Source organism: Electrona antarctica, assembly GCF_951216825.1.
Source record: "Electrona antarctica genome assembly, chromosome: 4".
Taxonomy (NCBI): Eukaryota; Metazoa; Chordata; class Actinopteri; order Myctophiformes; family Myctophidae; genus Electrona; species Electrona antarctica.
The window spans coordinates 8,487,873-8,515,713 of record NC_136809.1 but is presented as its reverse complement, the minus strand read 5'-3'; the positions used below and the strand labels follow the sequence as shown (position 1 = coordinate 8,515,713).

At 44.5% G+C, this 27,841-nt stretch overlaps 2 protein-coding genes across 3 annotated transcripts; one reads left to right on the top strand and one right to left on the bottom strand.

Moving 5' to 3' along the window:
• Window positions 1–11: 11 nt before the first annotated feature.
• Window positions 12–19,085, bottom strand: LOC306922200 (uncharacterized protein). Of its 2 annotated transcripts, none has more exons than XM_079499597.1 (5): window positions 18,181–19,085; window positions 13,930–14,057; window positions 11,133–11,345; window positions 4,984–5,060; window positions 12–2,183 (listed from the first exon to the last, which is right to left on the bottom strand). In XM_079499597.1, exons 1-5 carry the CDS (start codon window positions 18,494–18,496, stop codon window positions 1,100–1,102), a joined length of 1,818 nt encoding a protein of 605 aa, XP_079355723.1. In that variant the 5' UTR covers window positions 18,497–19,085; the 3' UTR covers window positions 12–1,099. The 2 variants fall into 2 exon arrangements, with proteins under 2 accessions (XP_079355723.1, XP_079355724.1); XM_079499598.1 differs by having other exon boundaries at window positions 12–2,187; window positions 4,991–5,060.
• A 2,073-nt stretch (window positions 19,086–21,158) lies between these two features.
• Window positions 21,159–21,950, top strand: LOC306922190 (cilia- and flagella-associated protein 300-like; the record flags this gene model as incomplete). The annotated part of the gene is made up of 1 exon (XM_079499586.1): window positions 21,159–21,950. The coding sequence occupies one exon, from the start codon at window positions 21,159–21,161 to the stop codon at window positions 21,948–21,950; it is 792 nt and encodes a 263-aa protein (XP_079355712.1).
• Window positions 21,951–27,841: the final 5,891 nt, after the last annotated feature.

Genomic DNA, 27,841 nt, shown 5'->3' with positions numbered 1-27,841 from the left:
CATAAGCGGGAAACTGCACAAAGCACAAACTAACAAATTAGGAATACAGTGGTAAATAAACAATATCTACAAATAGCAGTTAAAAACAAAATAATTTGTTATAAATCATCTGTAAAATGTAACTTTTGGCTTCATTATCAACAAAACAATGTTTTGAAGTATCAACATTTCTTACTAGGCTGGATGCATACAGTAAATGATGTGCAAGTCCAGGAACATGGAATTGCTCTTTGAGATACATGTACTAATAAAACATGGAATTGCTCTTCGAGATACATGTACTAATAAAACATGTTTTTGTGCCAAACAACCAAACATTATTTAAAACCTCTTAAGTGACACGCCTTCAAGTTGACAACCTTTTACAAATAAAGTCATAAACATTTCAAGTTATGCAAAATGTCTACCATCTGACACTGTGAGAATGTGAATATTCCTTTGTCTTTCAAATGTACAGTATATATGCCTTTTATTAGAAACTGATGAATTTCATCTCAGTTGCAGTAGTGCAGTGACTTGTACCACTTTAACTCTCTGATGTTCCTATTTTGGGCATGTCATATAAATCATTATACAGTATGTCAAATAGAAGATCTACAAGGTCACAATGTGTCACGGTGCAGCACGTTGTGAGATTGTAGATCTGCTATAAAGCAATATTGAATTACAGGGATTAAAGGTTGGGCAAGAGATATGTTTTTGTAGAGATTTTATTTGATTATATTTTTGGTTAAAGAAAAGTTCTGTTCAGTAACAGAGGTCTCCCCATCTCTGCGGCGCTTTAGTAATCAGAAAATACATTTTCAATTTGATTCAATCAGAAGAGTTGCAAAGTAAAAATATATCAGCTTCAATTGTAGTGTTCCAGTTCCTCATAGTTTTTGTGCCATGACTTTACCCGATCTGAAAATGCATTTTCGGGGAGAGCCCTATTACTGAACAAACACTCCATCTAGAATATAGAGCTATTAAACACTTAACAAAGACATATCAAAATCAATAAACATACTTTGTAAAAAAAAAAAAACAACAACAAAGAAATATCAATTGGACTGCCATTCAGTTGTTAAATATAGCTAAAATCCCTCTCTATTCTGTTTTACTTGGCAGTGTGTATGGCCTGGTGGCGGATGAGATTACTCAGGAACGAGAACTTCTTTCCACACTGTGAGCAATGAAACCTCTTCTCGCCAGTGTGCACGCTCTGGTGGACCTTCAGGTTGTTGGAGGTGGAGAACTGCTTCCCGCACTGGGCGCAGCGATATGGCCTCTCCCCCGTGTGCACCATCTGGTGGCGTTTCAGGCTACAGAACTGGCCGAACCGCTTCCCGCACTGGGCGCACTGGTACGGTTTCTCCCCGGTGTGCACGCGCTCGTGGATCCTCAGCTGGCACAGGTGGGCGTAGCGACGCGTGCAGAAGGCACACGCGTACGGGAGACTGGGCAGGTACTGCTGTGGCTGCTGGGGCCCTACTGCCGCGCCGGCTGCCCCATGGTCCTCGCCCGTCATTCGCCGAGCGTTCGGATTCTGATCGGCGGGCGATCCAAGTTTGGCCTTCAGGTGGGGGAGTACTAGGGCCGAATCGGGTATCTGCTGCACACCCGACCAAAGCGACGAGGTCTGCAGCTGGTGGGGCTCTGATGTTCCCGCGGCGATAGACAAAGTAACTGGAGGATTCTTGTAGGCGGCGAGGCGATTGTTGTAAATGTCGTTGTCAAACATCAGGTCTTTGGATGGGTTCTGTGTCCCTGTTAGCTGGATACATGGCAGGGGAGGGGGCTGGTAGCTGTTGTCCCGAGTGTCCCGGTTCCCCAGGTGTCTTACGCCTCCCACGATTGCTCCTCGTTCGCCGACTCCTTTGTGAAACGCCACTCCCATGTTGCCGTCTCGCATCCACAAGGCATCGCCACTGTGCTCCATCTGATCAGAAAACGAGTCCATGACATCAAACTTATTCTTGGAACTTGCCTGGTGGTCGATGGTACTTTTAGGCGTTCGGGAAACCGTGGGCAAACTGGAAGTGAGGTTTGTCCTTATATGGGTGAAGGGAGGTGATGATGAGTTTCCTGGAAGAGTGTCTGGGATGAACATGGAACAAGATGGCTGCTGCATGTCTTCAGTCTCCACGTCCTCCAGCCATTCTGGGAGTGTTTGAGAGGGACTCTGTATCTCCATCACTTCCCTGACTGTCATACATAGCATGTAGGAGAGGAAAAGGATGCATTAAAGGCCATGAACGTGATTTTTTGTTTTGTTTAAACTATAATGCAATAATAATTCTAGTTACAGAGTGTTTGTTCAGTAACAGGGTCTCTCCCGGCTCTCTTTAGTAAACAGAAATGTTTTGGGAGAGAGAACCCCACCATTAATCAGTTCCATTTTCGCCTGTTTATTACTTGCGCAAACAGAGCGCGCAAGTAATAGTTTTCGTCCAGGGCGATGTTTGATGCGCATGCGCCGTGCCAGCGTATGGCGTAATGACTACTTGTGCTTGATATGGCAGTGGTGTCAGATTACATACATGTATACATGGGGCATTACCTTTAATCCTCCCGACACTAAAACATATCGTCATTACGTCACCATCGAAAACCAATTACACCCTGGCATTGGGTCCTTTAATCCACATCTTTATTACGTCATCATTGAGAGCTAGTTATACCAGTTATACCCTGACGTCATATGCTGCTACGATACATACACATACGCAAAGTAACCACAGTATACCGCTAATCAACTTACAAATTACATATACATAGAGGCATTTCCTTTAATCCACCCGACACTGATCGACAAATATACGTCACCAGTACTTGCACGCTCTGCTTGCGCACTAGTAGGCCATTTATGGCCTACTTGTGTGCAACAAGCAAGTAGGCACTCGACAGAGTGCAGTTCTAGTTCTGTATGAGTTCTCACTCCAGAGCTCTACTAAAGAGCTGGAGAGTTGGGTTATCCGCCCAGCACAAGACTTAAGGAATACTTTCATTGAATACGAGACATCTCACCCCGGTGAGTTGTCTTCACTTTTTGACATGTCGGGGTGAGATGTCCGGACAGCTCACCCCGGACAGCTCACCCCGGAAAGTGAAGACAGCTCACCCCGGAAAGTGAAGACATCTCACCCCGGTGAGATGTCTTTACTTTCCGGGGTAAGCTGTCTTCACTTTCTGACATTGCGGGGTGAGTTGTCTGTACTTTCCGTGGCACCCATTACAGTAGGCATAATTCAATTTCGGATCTAACTATCGGTTCCTACAGACGTGCGCAGTCACGGCTAATTATTTATTTATTTAACAGTAAAATCCGGTGAAACACTTGTAAGGAGTAGAGCGTCCCTCTCTCTCTCTCTCTCTCTCTCTCTCTCTATGCAGCATTGAGGGGGGGGGGGGGGGTCGTTTGTGGATAATGTTTGCGCTTCAAAGGCAGAGTCTGACGGCTGTACAAAGTTGCTAATTAGACGCACAACGGACGCATGATCAATCAATCACAGTTCTAATTGGCCTATACTGACTGATTTACATCTGAATAGCAAAGCAATATCGATGATGATCTTGCTACAGCTAGTCACATTAGCATGTGAGAAAAGTGACAGCCATCTGGAGTAACCAAATTGAGAGTGGTTCAGTTCACATTTCTTCAGAAGTTTGCACACACACACACACACACACACACACACACACACACACACACACACACACACACACACACACACACACACACACAAGCCTTGAATTCATGGTGATCTTTTGTTTAAAGACATTTTCAACAATTTAAGATCTCCATTTTGGCAGGAATATGCTTGGAAGATGGAAACAATGTTGCACATTCATCTAATCATATGGGTAGGCTACTGGGTAGCCTACATACAAACAATAATGTTTGTATTTGTAAGGTTTATTATGCATTTGACCGTGACATACTTAAAGGCGAATTCGACATTTTACTGTCATAAATATATTTACATCTGTAGCCTGTAGTTTCTATATTTAAATAAACTACATTACATTTGACCGTACATTTGACTCTTGTGTTATATTCTTGTGAAATATTCAGTAAAGTATAGCTCAAAGGCTACATATTCAGTCAGACTTTTGGTGAGTTGTCCTGACAACTCACCCCTAAACGTGAAGACATCTCACCCCGAAAGTGGCCAAAAGTGAAGACATCTCACCCCGGAAAGTGAAGACATCTCACCCCTAAAAAAGCAGGGGTGAGATGTCTTCACGTTTAGGGGTGAGTTGTCTGGACAACTCACCAAAAGTGGCTTTAGGGGTGAGTTGTCTTGTTACCCTTTCATTACCATAAGCAAGGAAATACTTGCTTACAGTACCTCCATGCAATATGTTTGATGTATTAATATTTTACTTTTTTTTAATCCTCTACTTATTAGTTACTATAGATTATATATTGTTTAATTATTTTGTATATCATATATTATGATTATCCTTATTTACATTATTATTTATTTTTTTGTTATTTCAGTTCGTCAGGGGAAAAAAAAGGTGCATTGGAAACTGAATGTTCACCACTGAAGCTGTCAAGGGGCACGTTCGGAAATACCGCACTCGCCTATTAGTATGCATTGCACAGTGCACTATTTCCGAACGCGCCCATATTGCTTGCACTACAAATAAAAATGATATATACACATCGAAATTAAAAAAATGTCAGTTTTCTGAAAAACTTTCTATATCAGTGGTGCTCAATATTTCATGTCAAGGCCCCCTAACATTATATCCAATAGGCCACCGACCCCCATCTGAAAATATGTTGTTCCAGGGACAGCCTCCAGAAGCAAAGAGTTGAGTTAAAAACGTTCGCTCTGAAAGAATATATTCAAAGATTTGAGCTACATTTTCACGATTTTTCGAAAATAGCAGATCTACAAGCTTGTAGATCTGCTATTTTTCAATAGTTAAGTATACATGATGCTTAAAACACCAAAAGGGGTTCCCGCCCAGAAGGTTAAGGAACTCAACAGGCTACCTGGCATGTCATCCAGGCCCTCGTCTTTTGCCTGACGCTTGCACTCCATCTTCCGACAGGTATGCTGGCTCTGCAGGGACAAGGAAGGCATTGAGCAGGTCAGCCTCCATACTCGCAAAATAGTGGTTCTCAAATGTTTTCATTTCAAGGACCCCCCCCCCCCCCCCCGTTTGGCATGCAATAGTAGGCCACAGACACCCATAACTCTTACAGACCTACTGTAAGGGTCCATTTGGTTCCTAACTATCACTTGTTTAGCTGGGGGCTCCCTGGCAACCCTCTCAAGTACCCCTGGGGTTCCCCAGACCCCACTTTGGGAACCACTGCTCCATAACAACCCTGGCAAGTTTCAAAAGAGTTCAAAGAATCATTGATGTTAGCTTTAAAAATGGGAATTATTTAATTTTGTGTGTCTGTTTTGGGGCCTGGTTCAAAAACACGAGGCACTTATTTATTTAGCCTAAAGCAAGGTTTCATTCACCTGGGAGGCCCCGGGACAGACACTCACACCTGTAACCCTCACACAGTATCAGGTCATTCAAAATGACATGGTGAGGACAGCTGGGGAAAAAAAGCCTGCTGAAATGAGCAAATGTGATCATCGGTCCCCTGCCAATGATGATCATCGGTCCCCTGCCAATGATGTGATCATCGGTCCCCTGCCAATGATGTGATCATCGGTCCCCTGCCAATGATGTGATCATCGGTCCCCTGCCAATGATGTGATCATCGGTCCCCTGTGATCATCGGTCCCCTGCCAATGATGTGATCATCGGTCCCCTGCCAATGATGTGATCATCGGTCCCCTGCCAATGATGTGATCATCGGTCCCCTGCCAATGATGTGATCATCGGTCCCCTGTGATCATCGGTCCCCTGTGATCATCGGTCCCCTGTGATCATCGGTCCCCTGCCAATGATGTGATCATCGGTCCCCTGTGATCATCGGTCCCCTGTGATCATCGGTCCCCTGCCAATGATGTGATCATCGGTCCCCTGTGATCATCGGTCCCCTGCCAATGATGTGATCATCGGTCCCCTGTGATCATCGGTCCCCTGTGATCATCGGTCCCCTGCCAATGATGTGATCATCGGTCCCCTGTGATCATCGGTCCCCTGCCAATGATGTGATCATCGGTCCCCTGTGATCATCGGTCCCCTGTGATCATCGGTCCCCTGCCAATGATGTGATCATCGGTCCCCTGCCAATGATGTGATCATCGGTCCCCCCATCGGTCCCCCCATCGGTCCCCTGCCAATGATGTGATCATCGGTCCCCTGTGATCATCGGTCCCCCCATCGGTCCCCTGCCAATGATGTGATCATCGGTCCCCTGCCAATGATGTGATCATCGGTCCCCCCATCGGTCCCCCCATCGGTCCCCTGCCAATGATGTGATCATCGGTCCCCTGTGATCATCGGTCCCCCCATCGGTCCCCTGCCAATGATGTGATCATCGGTCCCCTGCCAATGATGTGATCATCGGTCCCCCCATCGGTCCCCCCATCGGTCCCCTGCCAATGATGTGATCATCGGTCCCCTGTGATCATCGGTCCCCTGTGATCATCGGTCCCCCCATCGGTCCCCTGCCAATGATGTGATCATCGGTCCCCTGCCAATGATGTGATCATCGGTCCCCCCATCGGTCCCCCCATCGGTCCCCTGCCAATGATGTGATCATCGGTCCCCTGTGATCATCGGTCCCCCCATCGGTCCCCCCATCGGTCCCCTGCCAATGATGTGATCATCGGTCCCCTGCCAATGATGCGGCGAGCTTCTTTGTGTGCATCTTTGTCTGAAGTACATTTTCACACCAACTGCAAATACTGGCTTCATTCAATCAGAATAAGTGTCCACACCTTCAGGGCAACAAAATTACAATACAATGATATTCTTGTAAAAATATAGAATATTTATTGGTGGTATCATATTACATTGTAACCAATATATGGACTTGTAGAAAAGTCTTACAAAAACCAGAAAGAAAAACTCCCATAAAACATTATTTGTTTAAGCTACAAATTTGGTATCGTCGCCAGGCTCAAAAGTACGAGTTTAAAGGAAAACTTCAAATATTTTAAAACTATCTCCATATAATAGGTCCTCACTAATGCTTGTGATATGGTCAAATGTATACTCTGTCTGTGTCTCAGAGGAGGGCTGTGGACAGTTCAGAATCCCGCCTACCAGTGAGTGACATCATCAACCGAGAATACAAAGCTAATAGAAGCTGGATGCCATCTATTCCTGGAAAGTAAAAAAAGACCAAGAAAAAAAAAAAGGTAGGATTGTATCATGACTATTAGTGAGGACCAATTATATCATAGATAGGTTGAAAAAGGGGGAAGTCATCCTTTAAAGGTCCATTCACACCGAGCATAATAACTATATAGTTCATCATTATATGTTTTCGCAATCGTCGGATGCATCTTTGCATCTTCATTTCACTGGCTTCCATTGACAATGAATGGTAGACTGCATCTTTGCATCTGCCCGTGTGAAAGCATGATTAGAATGATTTTTAAAACTATATAGTTTGAGGGGCGCTAGCCCCCCCTATATCCAGCTTTTGCTGTGTGTGCACAAACTTTGTCCTACACAAACATTAAATTCCCATTGACAATGTTACGTCAGTGTCTGCACAAATAAGAGCACCCCTCACTTCACGTTAGTTATAGTGCTCAGTGTGAATGGCCCTTAAATTAACGATTATAAAAATGCAGTTTGCAAACTCCAATATCTCAAAACATTATCATGAGTTGACCACATGAACCCTAGCATCCCTATTCTGGGTATGTCAGATATTCAGAGAAAAAGTTCTGCGTTTGTAGATCAGCTGTTTCCAGCGAAGTGATATAGTGTAGAGGGAAAAAGGAGGGGCCAAGTACAGACCCCTGGGGGACCCCAGTCAACAAAGTATATATGGTTATCAGTGGTTAAACTCATGGAATTCTGCTTTGTGTACCTACCCCTACTCTACTCTCAGAATCTCATGTCCATGTCAAGCACCACCATATCAAAATAATTCAAATTAATGATCAATGAAATCAATGAAAATTGGAAGTTTGGTCTACAAAAATAAAGTGATATATTTATTTATTGACCCAAGTAAGAATAATAAAAGGTCCGTGGCCGTGCTCAATCTGCCAGGTTAACCCATTTAGGCCTGACGTCGCAAATAAAAAAGAAACGTTCGCTTCGAAAGAATATATATTCAAAGATTTGTGCCGTATTTTTAAGATTTTTCAAAAATAGCTGACCTACAAGCTCAGTAGATCTGCTATTTTTCAATAGCTAAAGTATAACATAATGCTTAGTTAAAGCACCAAAAGGGGTTCCAGCCCAGAAAACCAAGACAGAAATCTTGGTGTAGTCCTGAATTTCAACAGTCACATTTAACACAATTACAAAGTCAGCCTATTATTACCTTAAGAATGTATCATGGATTAACAGTTATGTCTCAGAAGGTTTAGGGAAAGGTTGCCCAAGCATTCATCGACTACTGTAAACAGTGTCTCTTTACAGGTGTCCCTGGGGGGGAAAAACTACCAGACTCTTTTCCCTTGTGAAAACAAAACGCGAGGCTAATCAGGCACAGACTCCATTGATTCAGAACTCTGCTGCTCAAGTCCTTACTAATACCAAGACATTTGATCACATCACTTCAGTTCTCAGGTCTTTACACTGCCACCCCTGCCTGTCAAAGAACCCATTTCAAAATGCAGCACTAAATGGTTTTGGGTCAAACTACATTTCTGTGCTTCTGCTACGTATATGAACCATCCAGTCCTCTCAGGAGGTGTCTGACAGTTCCGCTTTCTGAACCCAGACACAATACTAAACATGGAGAAGCAGCGTTTGTATGCACCACTTACATATCTGGAACAAACTACCAGAACATTGCAGTTATTTTTAGCTCACCATTATTTCTTAATATAGACACTCTTTTTTTATTCTATTCAAAATGTCTTTTATAATACAAATATTTCTTTTGCACTTTGTCTTAATGCTCTTAATCTTTTGTGCTATACAAATGTTTTGCTGATTGTAAAAAAAACTAATCACAGCCTTGATCACTCGCTCACACTTTTGCATCTATTCTCACTCAAACTACATAATGTTTACTAAAAACATAAATACCAATAAAAACAACCATGTTTCAACGTTGTATAAAACTGATCCCTTAATGGTGTTTAATTTTTTTTTTTAAAGATACCTACACACAGTATGAAGGGGAGCATTGTGATTTTGAAAATGTATGGGACAGCTGTTGCTATTTGAGTAACAGAACAGTACAGTGTCCTATAATCATACATTCACCCCGGTTACAATTATATTTATTCGTCTATGAATCCATTAATCCTGTATTTATTTATTCAGGATTAGGCCTTTTGCAGTAACATCCAGTCCTTAACATGCATGTCTAAAACCAGAGCGACTGTGGCTCAAGAGGTAGAGCAGGTCGTCCAATGATCCATGGGTCGGCGGTTCGAATCCCGGCTCCTCCTGGCTACATGTCGAAGTGTCCTTGGGCAAGACACTGAACCCCAAATTGCTCCCGATGTGCTGGTTGGTACCTTGCATGGCTTCCGCCGCAATCGGTGTATGAATGTGTGTGTGAATGGGTGAATGTAATGCACAATCTATGTAAAGCGCCTTGGATAAAGGCGCTATATAAATGCACCATTTACCATTTTAGAGCACCCAGAGGAAAGAAACCAACGTGAGAGCAACATGTAAACTCCACACAGAACGGCCCTAGTTGGTGACAGTGGCAGGAGAATACATCATTTTCCTCTTTTAAACACTGTTTAACCCTGATATCCCTATTTTGTACATGCCATTATAGGCCAAATTATTTAGAAAATATCCAAAGACATTTTATAAGATAGCCGATCTGCAAGATTGTACAGTAGACCAGGTGGTTCTCAACGTGGGGTGAACCAAATGGACCCGTGGAGAACCACTGCTGTAGACATTGCTTGTAATTTCCGAAAGGTCTTTGATAATGTTTAAAATGTGGGGGGGGGGGGGGGGGGAAAGGTTCAGTGCATTCAGTGCTGGATCTTCTGATGCCGCCTCAAGTTGCTAGAGTGGGAGAAGCGCCGGCCGCAGGTCGAACAGCAGAACGGCCGGGCGCCCGTGTGCACGTTCACGTGCATCTGCAGCTGGCTCTGGCACACAAAGGTCTTGCCGCATACCGTACACACGAAGGGCTTCTCCTTGGTGTGGCGCGCCATGTGCCTCTGCAGGTCCGCCTGCACGAAGAAGCACTTGCTGCAGCTGGTGCAGCTGTAGGGCCGGTACATGGAGGCGGGGTTAATGTGGGTCTGGTCTCCGACATGATGGGCGGGTCTTTGGCTGGGATGTGCTGAAGGTTTTTGGTAGGTTTGAGGGCCGGCATTGGGAGACGGTCTTTGGCTTAGATGGTTAACATGCGATATGTACGGGCGCTGCACCATGACTGTTTGTTCAGAGTGCTTGGATTGGCCTGCCGTGGTGTTAATGTTCTGTCTACTGGACCACTGCGTGTCTCCGGTGATGGCGTGGGAGGTAGTCACACCAGTAAAGGTACCTGGAGCGTTGCCGGGAGGGTAGAACCAGGAGCCCTTCCCTGCCGGTTCTGTCCAAGCGGGCTGTTTCTGAGGCGAGGTAAGCATTGCGTCTCCCAATCTCGTCTGATCCGTCGTCGACTGTCCCGCATTGCACCACCGAAGTGCCCCGTTGTCCTCGCCTGGAGCTGCCTCGCCGTCGATCACGATCACTTCTAAAACGGAAGATCCGGGAGCGAGGCTGGTGACGCCGCTGTTGTGGCCGGCGCCATTTTTCAGTGCAGGCTCGGTCGGTTGTTGGTCGGTATGCGACAATGCAGTCTCCATTGCGACGGCACTGGGAGGTGCTACCGACGCGTTATCAACACTCGCCGACACACTCTCGCACACCTGAGGCAGAGTATCCCCCGCCATACCCCAGTGTCCCCCCTCCTCGCCACTGACCCCCCCGTCCTCGCCTGCCGGCTCGGTCTTGGCCGCTCTGACATCACTTCCCGTTAACTCTGTCCGGGAACTGTGGGCAGTGTCACTGAGGGTACGGTCTGTGTCAGACGGGACGACAACGAAGGAGATGACATCAGATCCACTGACCTCCGTTTCGCCGGGATGTCCAGCCGCATTGCAGTCACCGTGATCGTCCGGGCCTCCGGGGGGAGATGCAACGACATCTTCTCCTCCTCCAGCTCCGGTGCTGATGCAAGGCCCCGTGAACGTCTCCTGGCCAGCAGGCTCTCTGCTCTCTGCGGCTCCCTCCACCTTCACGATCAGCAGTCGTTTCTCCCCGTCAATCTCGGCATCTGCTGACTGATCATAAGAGAGACTCATTAGACATGGAATGCACCCAGAACATGATAAATATCATTATCAATAATATCATGTCTATATAGTGAAATAAAGCAATTTGGAGATACAAGATACATTTAGAAAAATCTAATCGTTTGGCAGAAACGTTATTTCACAAAGTGACACGTTTGGAGGTTGTAGATCTGCGCTAGGTGAAAGTGGTTAAGTCTATCAGAGTATCTGAATGGGCTTTTATAAATATCTAACCAAAACTAAGTATTAACAAAAGCCTGTGACTAAATAATAACTACCCTGGATTTATTGAACACTTTTTTTCCATTTCCCGAAGAAGAGCAACAGTGATGGCCATACTGTACAAGGTCTTTACCCAACAGCAACAATATGACACCAACAGAAAACATTTAGAAGTCATACATTTCACTGAACACCAGGGGGCGTTACATACCGAGGAATAAGTATTGCACCATGTTTAGATCATCTGTTTTAGAAAATGAAGTGTAGATGTGTAAATAGTCCACTCTACCATTATTTTTGGAGGAAGAATAGATTGTTATAAGAATAAATGATCTCCCAAGATATCAGTATTACTTCTGGTGAAACCATTTGGAAATTGTACTGGGGGGAGACGGGGCTCACTGTGGGCCCAATTGGAGCCTTTGTCTTTGTACTGTTAAGCCTGAGTTATAAATAGTAAGCATTGCCGAGCCACGTGGCCCATCTGATTTATACAATACCAAAACAACAGCAGTTCTATAAGTTCACAACGGGTCACGCAACGTTGCATTGTGAGCTTGTAGATCGGCTATTTCCGGTGCACGATTCTGCAGACAAAGTATAAACCAGGCCTTATACTTTTTTAAAGCACTTAAGATACAGAAAACTAAACAAAAAACATAGAGCAATGTTTCACTGTTTTAACAAACCTTTAGCCTAGCCCTAGAAGCATTAATTAATAAACTGTCATCACCACTTAGATTGCCATCTATTCTCTCCCATCGTCAGCTCACTAATATCCGCAGGAACAACTTGAAGCAGTTGTCTATGTGTGGGCACATTGTCACACCTCTACCAATACAACTGTTGTCTATGTGTGGGCACATTGTCACACCTCTACCAATACAACTGTTGTCTATGTGTGGGCACATTGTCACACCTCTACCAATACAACTGTTGTCTATGTGTGGGCACATTGTCACACCTCTACCAATACAACTGTTGTCTATGTGTGGGCACATCGTCACACCTCTACCAATACAACTGTTGTCTATGTGTGGGCACATTGTCACACCTCTACCAATACAACTGTTGTCTATGTGTGGGCACATTGTCACACCTCTACCAATACAACTGTTGTCTATGTGTGGGCACATTGTCACACCTCTACCAATACAACTGTTGTCTATGTGTGGGCACATTGTCACACCTCTACCAATACAACTGTTGTCTATGTGTGGGCACATTGTCACACCTCTACCAATACAACTGTTGTCTATGTGTGGGCACATTGTCACACCTCTACCAATACAACTGTTGTCTATGTGTGGGCACATTGTCACACCTCTACCAATACAACTGTTGTCTATGTGTGGGCACATTGTCACACCTCTACCAATACAACTGTTGTCTATGTGTGGGCACATCGTCACACCTCTACCAATACAACTGTTGTCTATGTGTGGGCACATTGTCACACCTCTACCAATACAACTGTTGTCTATGTGTGGGCACATTGTCACACCTCTACCAATACAACTGTTGTCTATGTGTGGGCACATTGTCACACCTCTACCAATACAACTACAGCCATAAAAAGGGAACATGCTGATTGCTGACATTTTTGTACTCTGGTTTGTCATGCCATAATCATCTAGATTAAAACAAAAATCGGTTTAACCCATTTAGGCCTGACGTCGAAATTAAAAAAAACGCTCGCTCCGAAAGAATATATATTCAAAGATTTGTGTCGCATTTTTACAATTTAAAAAAAATAGCAGACCTACAAGCTCGTAGCGCGCCACTTGGTGGCGCGCTATGAGCTTGTAGATCTGCTATTTTTCAATAGCTAAAGTATAACATAATGCTTAGTTAGCTATGAACGTTTCACTTTTTGAATTATACTATGGAAGAAAATGAACTTTTGCACAATATTAAAAAACTTTTAGAAGGAGCTGTATAGATCCCTCTCTAAGGTACAGGAACAGATAAAAACGTATGACTTATTTGTAATTAATCGTGCAAATTAACTAGATAAATCATGCAATTAATCATTATTAAAATATCGTTGGACAGCAATAATTAGCTATGAACTGGATGCAAATGCATGATGCTACCAGTAATTACCCATCTGAAAATATGTTGTTCCGGGGACCCCCCCAGAAGCAAGATTTGAGTTAAAAACGTTCGCTCTGAAAGCATATATTCAAACATTTGGGCCACATTTTCACAATTGTTCTAAAAATCGTGACAATGTCCCACTTGTATTTTATGGGTGTTTTATTTCCTAATATGTGGACTTAAATTCTCTCTTGTTCTATTGTTTTGCTGTCCAGCAGCTAGTTAGTTATTGGGTAGAAGTGTGTTGTACCTCAGTCTTGGTGGTGGTGACCACATCCTGATCTGGGTCCTGGTCCAGGTTCATAGGTTTGATCTTCATAGGCTGGTTGAGCCCTGGTCCTCTGTTGAGAAACCTGGTCCGTCCCTGCAGCGACAGGCCTATGAAGGAACAGGGCGAACACAGTGAATCCATTTGAATTATTCTTTATTTATTTCCAAGGTCAGTAAGTACAAAGCTGCTTAGTCTAAACAGTTCTATACAAGATAAGATCAACTTCTTGCATTGCCTCGTTTTCTTTTCTTTGTGTTTTTATGTATTGTGTGGGGACTGCAGATGTAAACTAGCATCTTTGCTAAATCCGGTGTATTTACGGAAAATTCAGGTGTCAGCGACATAGAGTTAACAGTTAACACAGTACACAGGAGAAAAACAGCTCATCTCCGGACCAAGCTCACAACGCAACGTTGCTGCGAGGTGTTGTGAGCTTGTAGATATGTCCGGTGCGCAATTAAGTATATAAATATAATAATAGTTAAGCTTAAATAGGCATTATGCAGGCACTAAATGTCCGCAATGTCCAAATTCTCCCATAGGTGTTCAATTGGATTGAGATCATCTGATGACTGTGAAGGCGACAGCATAATTATTTTAAAGGAGCATTCAGTGATTTGGGTGATTTGGAAAAAAAACCTGGTCCACCCGGTAACAAGATGTGCACATGCACACGCTCTACGGTGGGGGAAGTACAACAGACCAACAGCACGTGCACCAAGGCCCGCCCCACTCGATCATGATTGGAGGAAGGCCCCTCTCATCCTGATTGGATGAAGGCTTTGCCACCCAAAGCCCAAACCGAAACTAGGGTTTTTTGACCCCAGGGGCTCACTGGGGACAGGGAGGAACTCCTTATATGGTCAGCACACTTTATAGTAGGGAGAATTATCCAAAAAAAATAAAAAAAAATAAGTGATATTTGAATTAAGTCAAATCACTGAATATACCTTTAATGTTTCATCTTGGGACGAAGATGTTCACTCAGAATAACATTGTATAACATCCTGACACTCTAAGGACACTGACACCGTTTGAGTGTCTCATTGTTTTTCCAATACTACGACTGCCTGATGAAGGTCTGAACGACTGCCTGATGAAGGTCTGAACGACTGCCTGATGAAGGTCTGAACGACCCAAACGTTGCTACGTTACTACGACTGCCTGATGAAGGTCTGAACGACCCAAACGTTCCAATACTACGACTGCCTGATGAAGGTCTGAACGACCAATACTACGACTGCCTGATGAAGGTCTGAACGACCCAAACGTTGCTCAATAAATCTAATTCTGCAAGTGAAGACAGTGTGCGGGATCCCTTTTTTCTCTACGACTGCACCTCCATCAGCAAAATACATCAAATCTGCCTGGGAGGCAGATCATGGTGTCGAGTTGACTGAGGAGATGTGGAGTGAGGGACTGGAGAGGATGCAATTAAGGGCCTTGCAAACGTGAAGCGAAGAACGCAGGCGTTGTGGCCCGGATCAACACAGGTCTCCTCCAGGTCTGTTGAAGAGGGGCGCGGCAACGCAAGCGTAAAAAAAAGCTAAACAGAATCCAGGTCTGGTGAGTCGCGGGGCGTGTGCACGTAACGAGCACGCTTACGCAATACGTTTGCGTTGTCGCACCGCAACTTCTCCGAGCAAAAACGCAGGTCTCATTGAAAATGAACTATAGGCGCGTTTTATCGCTCCCCGATTGCAGGGCCCTTAAGTCTACAGCCAGGTTGAGGCTAAATCAGTTCAAAATTATGCAGATTGAATAAATATTAATAACATGTATAATGTCAATGTTTCTTGATATATTTGTGACAGATGTAACCTCTCAAAGGGCATGCTAGGTTACACTTTCTGGTCTTGTTCTAAGATTCTTGTTCTTTTTGGCAGAACATCCTATATCGATCTACAGACTAACTTGATGCACTAATTGCCTTGTTTGGTTGTTCTGAAGTTTTTCTTGCACTACCATACGCTGTTCAGTAGACCCTTATGTGTGGTATCCTTGTAGGCAGCAAAGACAATCATTCTTACTGCAGAGTGGAAGGCCTCTACCGTTCTGTTTGTCCAGATGGTAATAGTGAGTTTGTATCATTGACATTTTGAAGAACACCCATACAGTAGGTGATTCAGAAACATTCCAGAGTATCTGGGAGCCCAACTATTGGACACCTTAACTCTCCCACATGTTGATTGTACTTGTAAACACTAAACAGTACTGTACTGTCGTTAACTGTACACTGAGACACCATTAACACATTTTTGATATATTTGTTTTATGTTGTATGATATATGAAAAACAGTTTTATCTCTATTTTGTCTGACAAAAATATATGGCGGGGAGAATAACTTTGCACCAATTTTCAGTGACCCTGTAGCAACTCATAATGTAATAACTGCTCATAATGTAATAATGTAAATGTAATAAAAAGTAATAATGTAATAATCAGCTCATAATGTAATAATAAAATGAGCGCATAGCATAACGTAATACCAGAGAGTTGCTAGTACAGACCCTTCCAGGGACAAGGGAATCCAAACTATGCACAACACACTGGCGGGGTCAAACATTCAGGCGTGTACTGTTCTCGTGGTGTATGCCACAAATGCATTTACCGGTAAATTAAACCATGTGTGGAAGAATATGGTGAATAGTGACTCATTTTGACCATAAGATGTGACTTTCTTCACATCTCTAGTGTCTGTAGACCAATGCCTATGGTTACTCTCAAATGTGCATGTTTTCTTTCTTTGAAATATAGTGGTTCATGCACTGTTTGCAACCCTACAATAACATCCCTCTCTGTGCTTCCTCACACAGTCCGATCACATCCTGAACTGACAAGAGTTGCACTTCTGTTTTTCCTTAAATATCGCCAGTCTGTGAATAGTTCAGTTTATGAGCACGGTCACCAATTGTGTGTTTTCGACCACAATTTCTATTTACTGATGACTTTCCCATAGATTGCAATGCCGGTTTTGCGGTTCTCAACTGCTCTGTTGTTTCAGGCCTGAAATGTCAATTTAAAAAAAGGGGGGAAAAAAGAATAGAAAAGGTCCATATATGGGCATTCCCAGACGATGCCCTAATAAGTTGGTACAACTGGTAGGCTGACTATCATTAGTGATGCACCGAATATTTGGCCGCAGAAAATATTCGGCCGAAAATGGCTAAAAATGCATTTTCGGCCTATTCGGTTTCGGCCCGAATAGGCAGAAAATATATCACCGAAGTGTATGCAATTAATGAGAGCTGAATAAATGTTTTATGGACCCATAAATAATAGTGATGATTATTTAAGTTAAAAGTTTTGCCATAAACCATTTATTTTGCCATAAATCAGGTAGCTTTAAGGTACGGCCATGAAAGCAATGGTAGGAAAAAGGATATAATATTAATCATATTCGGCCAACTGTTTCCTATATTCGGTTTCGGCCAAGAATTTCCCTTTCGGTGCATCCCTAACTATCATCACATGGATCTCCTGTCCATATATGATGATCACAACACTGACCTTATCCTCATCAAACCCTGGATAGCCATACATGGTTTGACATACTAGATCTGCATATATGGGGCCGGCCAGCAACTCTACATCTGACCTCATTGACACCACAAGATTAATAGTTAAAACTCCTGCTTCTCAACTGTGCCGTATTAAAGCTCTGTTGTTTCAGCGTGACCTCGCCCTTAGGGTGTCTTACTAGTTAGTAGTGAATGTATTGTATGCTTTTAGCATCACATATTAAATTGTATGCTTTCAGCATCACAGTACCACATCATTAACATAGTCAGTCATAGTCATAATCAGTCAGCACTGAGCGCCATAGACTAGCATCCTAGTCATTGGCACAATTTGCCAGTAACCATAGTCAGCAGTGGCACGGTGGCACCATAGCATCCTTAACATTGTCAGTCCCATGGTCATAATTAACAGACTCAGCACCATGGTTACATTACATTAGTGTGTTTCAGTGTGATCAATGTGTTTACCCGCCAGTGCTTGTGTATCTGCCAGTGATTCAGTGTGTGTCTCAGTCTGTCCCACTGTGTGTCTCAGTGTGTTTACCTTAGCCTAACTCTCGTAGTTGTATTTATCGAATATTCTGCCATCTATATAAACACATCTACGAGAGTCTAAAATCTTAGGCTATTTTAATACCTGCCAGTGCTTCGGCGTGTGTTTCAACCATAGAGTACCAGGGCTTCAGTGAATCAGTGCGTTTAGTTTACCTGCTGCCAATGCTTCGGTGTGCGGTCTGCTCGCCACACGGACACCCAGGAACCCCCCCGGGCCGCCGCCGGTGCTCTTTCCGCACCTCTCCGCTCGGTACCTGGCCATCTGCAGCTCCAGCAGCTTGATCTTCCTGCGGAGGAAGGCGTTCTCCTTGCTGCTCTGGTTCACCGCCAGGCTCACCTCGGCGTAGCCGTCGTCCACCACCTTGCAGAGCTCCGCGACGGCCGCGTTGGCCAGGACCTCCATGATGGACGCGATCTGCGTGTGGAAGTCCACGGCAGCGGCAGCAGCAGCCACCGAAGACGAGGTCATTGTTGTTGTTGTTTGGTCCCCACCGCGGCGAACACGTTGACGGAAAAAAGCATTAAAGAGCGGCGATGACGCCGCTGCAGACTTCTAGAGCCGCTTGTCGAAGTGATGAAGAAGAGGATCCTGGATCGGATCGCATTCGGGTCAATAAACACAGAACTCAGCTTTGTGTTGATGTGATGTCTGTACGGAAACACATTGATGATGATGATGATGGCGACGAATCTCCTCGTCCTCCTTCCTCCGGTCAACACTGCCATCTACTGTTCAGGAGGAGGAGGAGCAGCAAACAGATGCTCGAGTGTGTGACACAGTTTGCTTCTGTCAGGGGAAAAGTACTCACTGTAACTCACATGATAGTTAGTGACCAGAACCATCCAAACTGTCATTTGATGCACAGAACAGAAGTATAGCTTGTGTGGGACAAGTGGGACGGGACAGGCCTAGTATTGCCTTTCTTTTATTTTTTTGTTATCTGGCCTCTCCCACACTTTGTTTTAAAATGCTAATTGGTCATGGGCCGACTTGGTACTGTAGCCTATGGGCTAGGGGGGATATCATATTCTCATGTTATTATAACAGGCTTAAAAACACACTGCAAGAAAAGAGACAATGAGAGAGCTTTACAACAGAAAGCCATTTGAAGACTGATGCCTGGCACTGGTAGTCACAATGTGGGAAAGGGTCTCAATTTGTGGGACACCTGAAAAGTCTTGGAAATGAAGGACTGTCCCACACAAGATGTCCCCACATCTTGTCCCACTTTGTTTTACTCAAGTAAAAGTATGAATTCAATACAATGTAAGAATACTCTGTTACAAGTAAAAGTCTGGAATTCAGGACTAAAGTACAAAAGTATTGGCTTCATTATGTACTACATTATGTATTGGCTTCATTATGATATTTTTTATGATATAAACTTTTGGTAATAATTAACAATTGTTTTGGAAAATAAGTGCCGCCAGCAGGATGACAGAGGAGATACAAAAATCTAAAATAATTATTAAACATAAAATGAAAACAGTAATGGGCGACTGTGGCGAGCAGGTCGTCCAATGATCCATGGGTCGGTGGTTCGAATCCCGGCTCCTCCTGTCTACATGTCGAAGTGTCCTTGGGCAAGACACTGAACCCCAAATTGCTCCCGATGTGCTGGTTGGTACCTTGCATGGCTTCCGCCACAATCGGTGTATGAATGTGTGTGTGAATGGGTGAATGTAATCCACAATCTATGTAAAGCGCCTTGGATAAAGGCGCTATATAAATGCACCATTTTTAATTGAAAAAACGTGGCTCCTCGCCTATTAGAAGGACAGTATCAGTCACCAGAAAAAAGGACAGGTATTTTCGATGAATCTATCATGGTTAAAATGGAGTTACTTTGAAGTCACAATGGGTTTGTATAGGAAGGGGGCAGGGCACCTAAAAAGAATAATATCTACTGAATCGAGCAACTTAAAAACTGTCTGGGGTGTTCACAAACTTCACATAAGCCTGAGTAGACGATGAAATGTATGACCAAAAGTTTTTTTGAAAGTGAAATATCCCTTTAAAGTACCAAAAGTAAAAGTACTAATTGTGCAGAATGTCCCATTTAAAGTTTTCAAATGTATAATAATCTTTGACCAGGTATAGTCTGGTGACCACCGAAGAGACGGGTGACAGCCGAAATGTAGACGGCACCTGGGTGAGCAGTATGGGTTAGCGCCCCAGCCTGTGTCCTCCGTGTGGGGGAAACCCAAACCTCGGTGAGGCCTTTAGGAGGGCCATTATAATCCACCACTCCTGTAGTGCCTGGTGCTGGGAGTCTGGTGCAACGCACAGGTCCTGGGCCTGGTGAGAGCAGGAGTGGACCTGGTGAGACGTAGGAGGGGCCCGGACAGGAGTCAACCCACAGAGCCTAGTCCTTCCACGCGCCAGAATTTGGTTCTCCCAGTTCCGGCAGAGTAGTTCTGGAGCAACGGATTGTGTGGCCTTGCTCATTCCCTGATGGACTGATCGAGGGTAGCTACTGGGACGTAACTCGGGATTTGATCAACCCCACCTGAGTGAGGGGTATGATGTTGGTAGACCCGAAACCCTGTTGACCGTAGGATACATCACTGAGGATACGTCCCAGGTGCATACATGCAATGTATTTTTTAGTTATAGTTTGAAAATAGCAGATCTACAAGCTCACAATACCTCGCATCGTGAGCTTGTAGATCGGCTATTTTCAAATGGCCGAAATGTATATAGGGCTGAAGTGATTAATGTATGTTTTGTAATAATAATCAAAATCTACAAAGTAACTAGTAACTAAGTTTTTCAAAAAGTACAATATTTGTAAGTACAGTACTTAAGTAATTGTACTTTCCACCACTGGCTTCTGTTGCAGTGCCACTTGATCCCCCGACACATCACAGCTTTTGTGAGGGAGGTGGCCTCCCACTGATTGGACTGCTGTAGGTCACGTGACCTGCAATGTTTACAGATGATGTCATCAGTCTTGGGCATTCGTTGCCATGGTGATACATTGTGCTGTTGAAATACAAAGGAAGCCATGACCATTGTAAACTTTGTGGATTCTTGTTCACAATTATATTTTATTTCAGCGTAGCTATAGACCTACTTCAGACATTTTTGTTCACATTTACATACTTTTTGAAAAATAAAAACACTACAAATGGCCGAAGTGACGTGCTCGTTTGAGCAAACCTTTTCTTTCACGCCTCTAGAAAAGACATTTTCCTTCCTGCAAGACAAGGACACATTACAATTACTCCTGAAATGGTCCATGTTGGGGAGGATATCGGCCCAATGCTACTGCTTTGACCAGAAGTTCTACCCGTACAGCGGCAAGGACTTTGCACAGAGTTTCTTCAAAGACCCCGACGTGGGGGCCAGCCTGAGAAAGATGGAGGCGGCGGGGGCCTGGGTTCCCCTCGACAGCCCGGTGGTGTCCGTGGAGGTGGAGCCGGTGCCGTGCACCAAAGTGTCCATGGATCTTTTCGACCCGATCTACACCTGCGAGATCGTGAGGTCCTCCGGACACGTGCTCAAATGCTACCACGAGGCCTACCCCGACTATGACGAGCTCCGGCGCATGCTTCAGGACGAGGACAGCGAGAACTATCACGTCGTCGGACGAGAGGAGCGCGCGGAGTTCCTCTTCCGCCTCTTCAAGCACCTGAGTCTGGGAGGAGAGCTCTGCCAGTACGAAGACGTCGTCTCTCCCTACATCGACACCACAAAGCTCATCTACAAGGACCTCGTGAGCGTAAAGAAGGACCCGGAGACGAAGGAGATCAGCGTCGTCTCCACGGTGCTCAAAGTCTGCGCTTATGACGCGTCCGGCCGCTGTTACCCGGCGAGACGAGACCAGGAGCAAACCTTTGCCTACATGATTGTGGACCCGTTTAAGCGGCATGTGTGTCTGTTCTACCATTGTTATGGGGTGGGAACTTTCACGCTGTGATGCCAAGGACCCACTAGGCCAATGATTCTCAAGCCTTTTAATGTCAAGGATCCCCCAGGATTAGGCCATTATAGGCTATCATCATATATTAGGGTATCATCATTTCATATGTTTTTTTTAAATCTCTGGGACTGCAAGTAAGTAAGTAGCCTTAGGGCCCATAGGGCAGGAGCCTATCTCCTGTTTCTGTAGCGTGAGGCAGCTTGATGTACAAGTACACCCCCAATCCAACCCATGATGCTGAGTGTCAAGCAGGGATGCATTGGGTCCCATTTTTAGTCTTTGGTATGACCCGGCTGGGGATTGAACCCCGACCTCCCAGTCTCGGGGTGGACACTCTAACCACAAGGTCACTGAGCTGTGCCTGGGGGTCACCAGACCCAATGTTGAGAACCAGTGCATTAGACAATGTCAGGGATCAGCCTGTTTCTTAACCCCTATACTAACACTATATCATTTGTTGACTCGGATCCCCCAGGCTCTATACTTGGTCCCCTCCTTTTTTGAGCGGTGTGTATGTCTATTCCCCCAATACATACAAACAAAGCCAACATATGGGTTTGTGTGTAATGTGTATATGTCTACCCCCACCACCCAATGACATCAATTTGTACTTTTTGAGGGCCCCTCCTATAAACAGCTATAGTGTAGAATGTAGATTCTGTCTTAACACAAACATTAAATGCCATTGACAATGAATGGAGAATTGACATCATATGTGTCTGAGCAAATGGGCTGTCGGTATGTCAGTGGAATGCATTCTTGGTAACATTACATAACTCATTTTTAAGGTTGGTATTAGTCATTAGAGCGCCCCTCACTTCACTTCACGGGTGGGATTTTTATAAACCAAATCTCTTCACCTAAAATGGCGTTGTAACACAAATCTGTTTTCGTGGATCATTCGCCTGTTATGGAATGCCCAGAATAGAGACATTAGGATCCATGCGGTTCAAATATTTCAAATATTATATTTTTTGAGTTTTGTCTGAATAGAGATGATGTAAACCGACCTATATGGCTCACTGTACAGACATGAGCCAGTTCTTTGTGTACTTTGTGTTTGTTTCTTTGATGGCAGCCATCTATATGAGCATCTGTCCATCAGTATGTTCCTACTTCATGTTCTCCATATACATAACAGTCGGTATGCACTTTTCCATTAAACTTCACCCGAGGGCGATGCCATTGTGAATTTAGTTGGATCAGCGGTTCTCCAGACATAAAATACATTCACAAATGTCTTTAACTGTCTGTCTGACTGTGTGTCTTTCAACAAATTCACAAATGTCTCTCTGTTTGTCTTTGTATCCATTTTATGTTGTGTACGACACTGGTGTGTACTGATGTCATACACTGGCCTCCAAGTAGTTGATTGGCATTAAGTATGTGTGTATGTATAATAGTTTTCTATAATGTACAGTATTTAACTTTATAATGGAAATAAACAGAGCTCGGCTTGGGCTGAAACCTTGCCCGAATTTGGGGTCATAAGTCATAGATATGTCATAGTTGACTGACATCAAAGATGACTGACGTCGCAGGCTGGCCACATTAACTTTTTGGGGGCTTTTTTATAGTTGTACAGTAGCTAGACAGGAAATGGGGAGAGAGATGGGGGGAAGACACACGGCAAAGTTCGTCAGGATCGGGGCTCGAACCCACGACACTGTCATGCTGGATTACCAGCCAAGGTGCCTGGACCACTAAGCCGTTAGCCGGCCCAGCCCCACATGAACTTTTTAAAGTGTACACACACACACACACACACACACACACACACACACACACACACACACACACACACACACACACACACACACACACACACACACACACACACACACACACACACACACACACACACACACACACACACACACACACATAAATGCACCATTTGCCATTTTTTGCTTTTCCTCACCCAGCATACCAGAACCCAGGAAGGACTGTAGTATACTGATTAAAGAAACACTTATCGTTTGCCTTTCTGGTGAGCAGCAGCGCCATTAGATGGCTGCTAATCACTCAACAACAGATTCAAGAAAAGAGTGAGCTGTTTTTACTTGTTTTGCCGATGGCTGATGCAGGCCTCAGGTTGGGGGGGATTCCAGCAGCCTCTTTCACACTCGCTCCCATACACTTACACACACATTGATCTGTGGATTCATGCAGTGGTTCCAAGGGGGCAGGCAGGCTTTCCAACGTTGAAGCTCTGGGTCCTAGTGGTAGGAGGAGGGACTACAGGCGGACCCGTGGATTCATGACCGGGAAACCCCGTGCAGCTGGGCTTTAACGTTGAGCGCTCGGTTGCCCTACGTCACTCAGGACCTCAAAGTTGAGGTCCTGGGAGGGACTTCCGGCAGTCTTCTGGGTGCTTCAAAACGCCACTGAGCAACTTCCACTGACATGAATAGCTGGGGGGGCGGAGCTTCGCGCCAGTTCAGTCTCTATTATATATATACTCTATGAGTGGTTCCCAAACCTTTTCGTGTCAAGGACCCCCAAATCAACATGAATTAGGCCACGGACCCCCCATTTGAAAACATATGCCAGTGACCCCGATAAGGGAGGATTTTTAGTCCCTAGCAGTGATTCCGAAACATATTAATTTCATGGACCTCCCCTCCCCCCCCCAGTTTCACACGCATTATGCTACGGACCGCTGGTTTAATGGCATTTCTATCTCTGATACCCCAATTTATATTGTAAAATCAATGTTAATTTAACTCTGAGGCTTCGTACACACCTTCAGGCCCGCGGGAAGTACTTTACACTCGCAGGGGCTGAGCGTCTAGTAGGGGGTGTGCGCGCGTAGCGCGCGCCGCAACAATGCGCGTGCACGCGCATCATGCACGCGCATTTTTGCGCATTTTCACGCGCAAACGTGGCCTTTACTTTCCCTCTCCACACGCAAGTTATATGAACGAACTGACACAGGCAATTAACCAGGATAAGGTGCCAATACTGTGATACAGCATATTTTATTTATTTTTTTCCTTCTTCCCCTCCTGTTCGAGGGGGGGCTGTGCCTGGGGGAGGGGGTGCTACAGCCCCCCCAGCACCCCTACTTCCCTCAGCCATGCACACCTTTCGGACACACAGATCTGTCCGACCGACGACTGATTACATTTTTATGATTTGATGCCTCCATGTCCCACAATGCTTTGCGCGATTTGGGCGGTGCTACATACGCGGAAATAGATGCACATATGTTCAGTGTAGTTTTCTTGACTGCAGCAGCAGCTAGCGGTAGTTTGTCGAGGCCGTTTTTCACACTCAAAGTTTAGAAGGTCCGGATCAAGGACCAAGGACCAAATATTTGCATTTAGATTTTGGTCCGTTTGGTGTTCACACTGGACTTTGTAAAGCGTACCAAATATGTAAACAAATGACACGTGGACATGTTAAGCGAACCAAATGGTGAAAAAAAGAAAAGAGGTCATTTTACGACGGAGGGAAAAATAACATGAGGGGGTGCGGGAAATCACTGTCTACAATTTTTGGGCGCAACCTTCAGTCACACAGAGAAGAGAACAGCAACATGAATCATGATTGCAGCAACAACTTGAAATTGCATTAATTCTTAATGAACAGAGGAGCAGGTGTTTGAACAATAATGTGCTTGCTGCTGGTGCATACAATTCACGGAGACGTATAGCCTACAACAAAGTATCCCCGAATCCCGATAAAAGGGACTTTTCTTCCATGTGTGCACCTTAACCTGATTCGATATAGGCCTATGTTATTTCTGCGCATCAAATCGACGGGCATTTCCATGTCATATTATGGTTTAAACTTGAAGCCGTGCTGGTCAGTTAAGCTTCAAGTCAGAACAGCTCCGCTGCAGTTGACCTATATCACGTCTTTTGCTATAGTGATGTAATCAATTAATCATTTAGGACCACCTGTGTAGCTTATTTAACATTTGCTCCATTGGCTCTTTATGCGTGCGGCCGTGCGCTAGAGCGAGACAGGATGATTTTAAATATTTCTCTGTCTGCGTCTCTCCCATAAGAGCTATAAAATATATCGGGTCTCTCCCCCCACATGTGCGCGCGTCATAACTTTGCGTGGTGGCGGTGGCGCATGCTTAAAATAAACAGATTTACAAGCTTACATCGTGTACCATACCGTAAGTACCATTCGTGTCGATAACTTGTACATCTGTTATATTTGCGCATGTGAACCTCGTACGCTGCCATTACATTTCTACTCTAGGCTACTCATAGACATATATGCCGCGTCTACTATTAAAATCAATAGTGATCCCCGTAAAAAAGACATGCTTTTAGAACTAATTATTAATGCAGCCTCACAACTGCCGAGGCCTGACGGCTATTTTGGCTATCGTCCTGTATTTCTGTATATAGAATAGCACTTAGTACCAGCTGGACTCACTCACTGGAGACAGCCGTGCGCAACTTGGACTCTCCAAGTTACGCACGGCCGTAGCCAAAAGAAGACATACAAACAAGCGATATAATAGTCTGTGTCACGTAACTCAAGAAGACTACAGCCTAAACTCCACCCAGTGCTGTCAAGAACGGAAGTTCTCTCCTATTAGTTGGCGGTTAAAAACCACCCTTCTGTCCGATCTGAAGTCCCACCCTGTTCGTTGGCTGTTTTGACTACAAGGTGTCCGATGTGTTTGTTGTGCCCTCCGCCCCCACATCGGACAGGTTTGTCCGATCAAACGACGTGACTCCCATTGAAAATGAATTGGAGCAGCAATCAAATAGCAATCAGGCATCGCACACGGACCAAACATTTGTTCTTTAGGTGTGTACGCAGCCTGAGGCTTCGTACACACCTTTCGGACACACAGATCTGTCCGACCGACCACTGATTACATTTTTATGATTTGATGCCTCCATGTCCCACAATGCTTTGCGCGATTTGGGCGGTGCTACGACACGCGGAAATAGATGCACATATGTTCAGTGTAGTTTTCTTGACTGCAGCAGCAGCTAGCAGTAGTTTGTCGAGGCCGTTTTTCACACTCAAAGTTCACTTAGAAGGTCCGGACCAAGGACCAAATATTTGCATTTTGATTTTGGTCCGTTTGGTGTTCACACTGGACTTTGTAAAGCGTACCAAATATGTAAACAAATGACACGTGGACATGTTAAGCGAACCAAATAGTGGAAAAAAGAAAAGAGGTCATTTTGCTACGGAGGGAAAAATAACATGAGGGGGTGCGGGAAATCACTGTACAATTTTTGGGCGCAAACTTCAGTCACACAGAGAGAAGAGAACAGCAACATGAATCATGATTGCAGCAACAACTTGAAATTGCATGAATTCTTAATAAGTATTTTATTAGCCAAATAAGACAACAGATGAACAGAGGAGCATGTGTTTGAACAATAATGTGCTTGCTGCTGGTGCATACAATTCACCGGAGACGTATAGCCTACAACAAAATATCCCCGAATCCCGATAAAAAGGACTTTTCTTCCATGTGTGCACCTTAACCTGATTCGATATAGGCCTATGTTATTTCTGCGCATCAAATCGACGGGCATTTCCATGTCATCTTATGGTTTAAACTTGAAGCCGTGCTGGTCAGTTAAGCTTCAAGTCAGAACAGCTCCGCTGCAGTTGAGTTGACCTATATCACGTCTTTTGCTATAGTGATGTAATCAATTAATCATTTAGGACCACCTGTGTAGCTTATTTAACATTTGCTCCATTGGCTCTTTATGCGTGCGGCCTTGCGCTAGAGCGAGACAGGATGATTTTAAATATTTCTCTGTCTGCGTCTCTCCCATAGAGCTATAAAATATATCGGGTCTCTCCCCCCACATGTGCGCGCGTCATAACTTTGCGTGGTGGCGGTGGCGCATGCTTAAAATAAACAGATCTACAAGCTTACATCGTGTACCAGA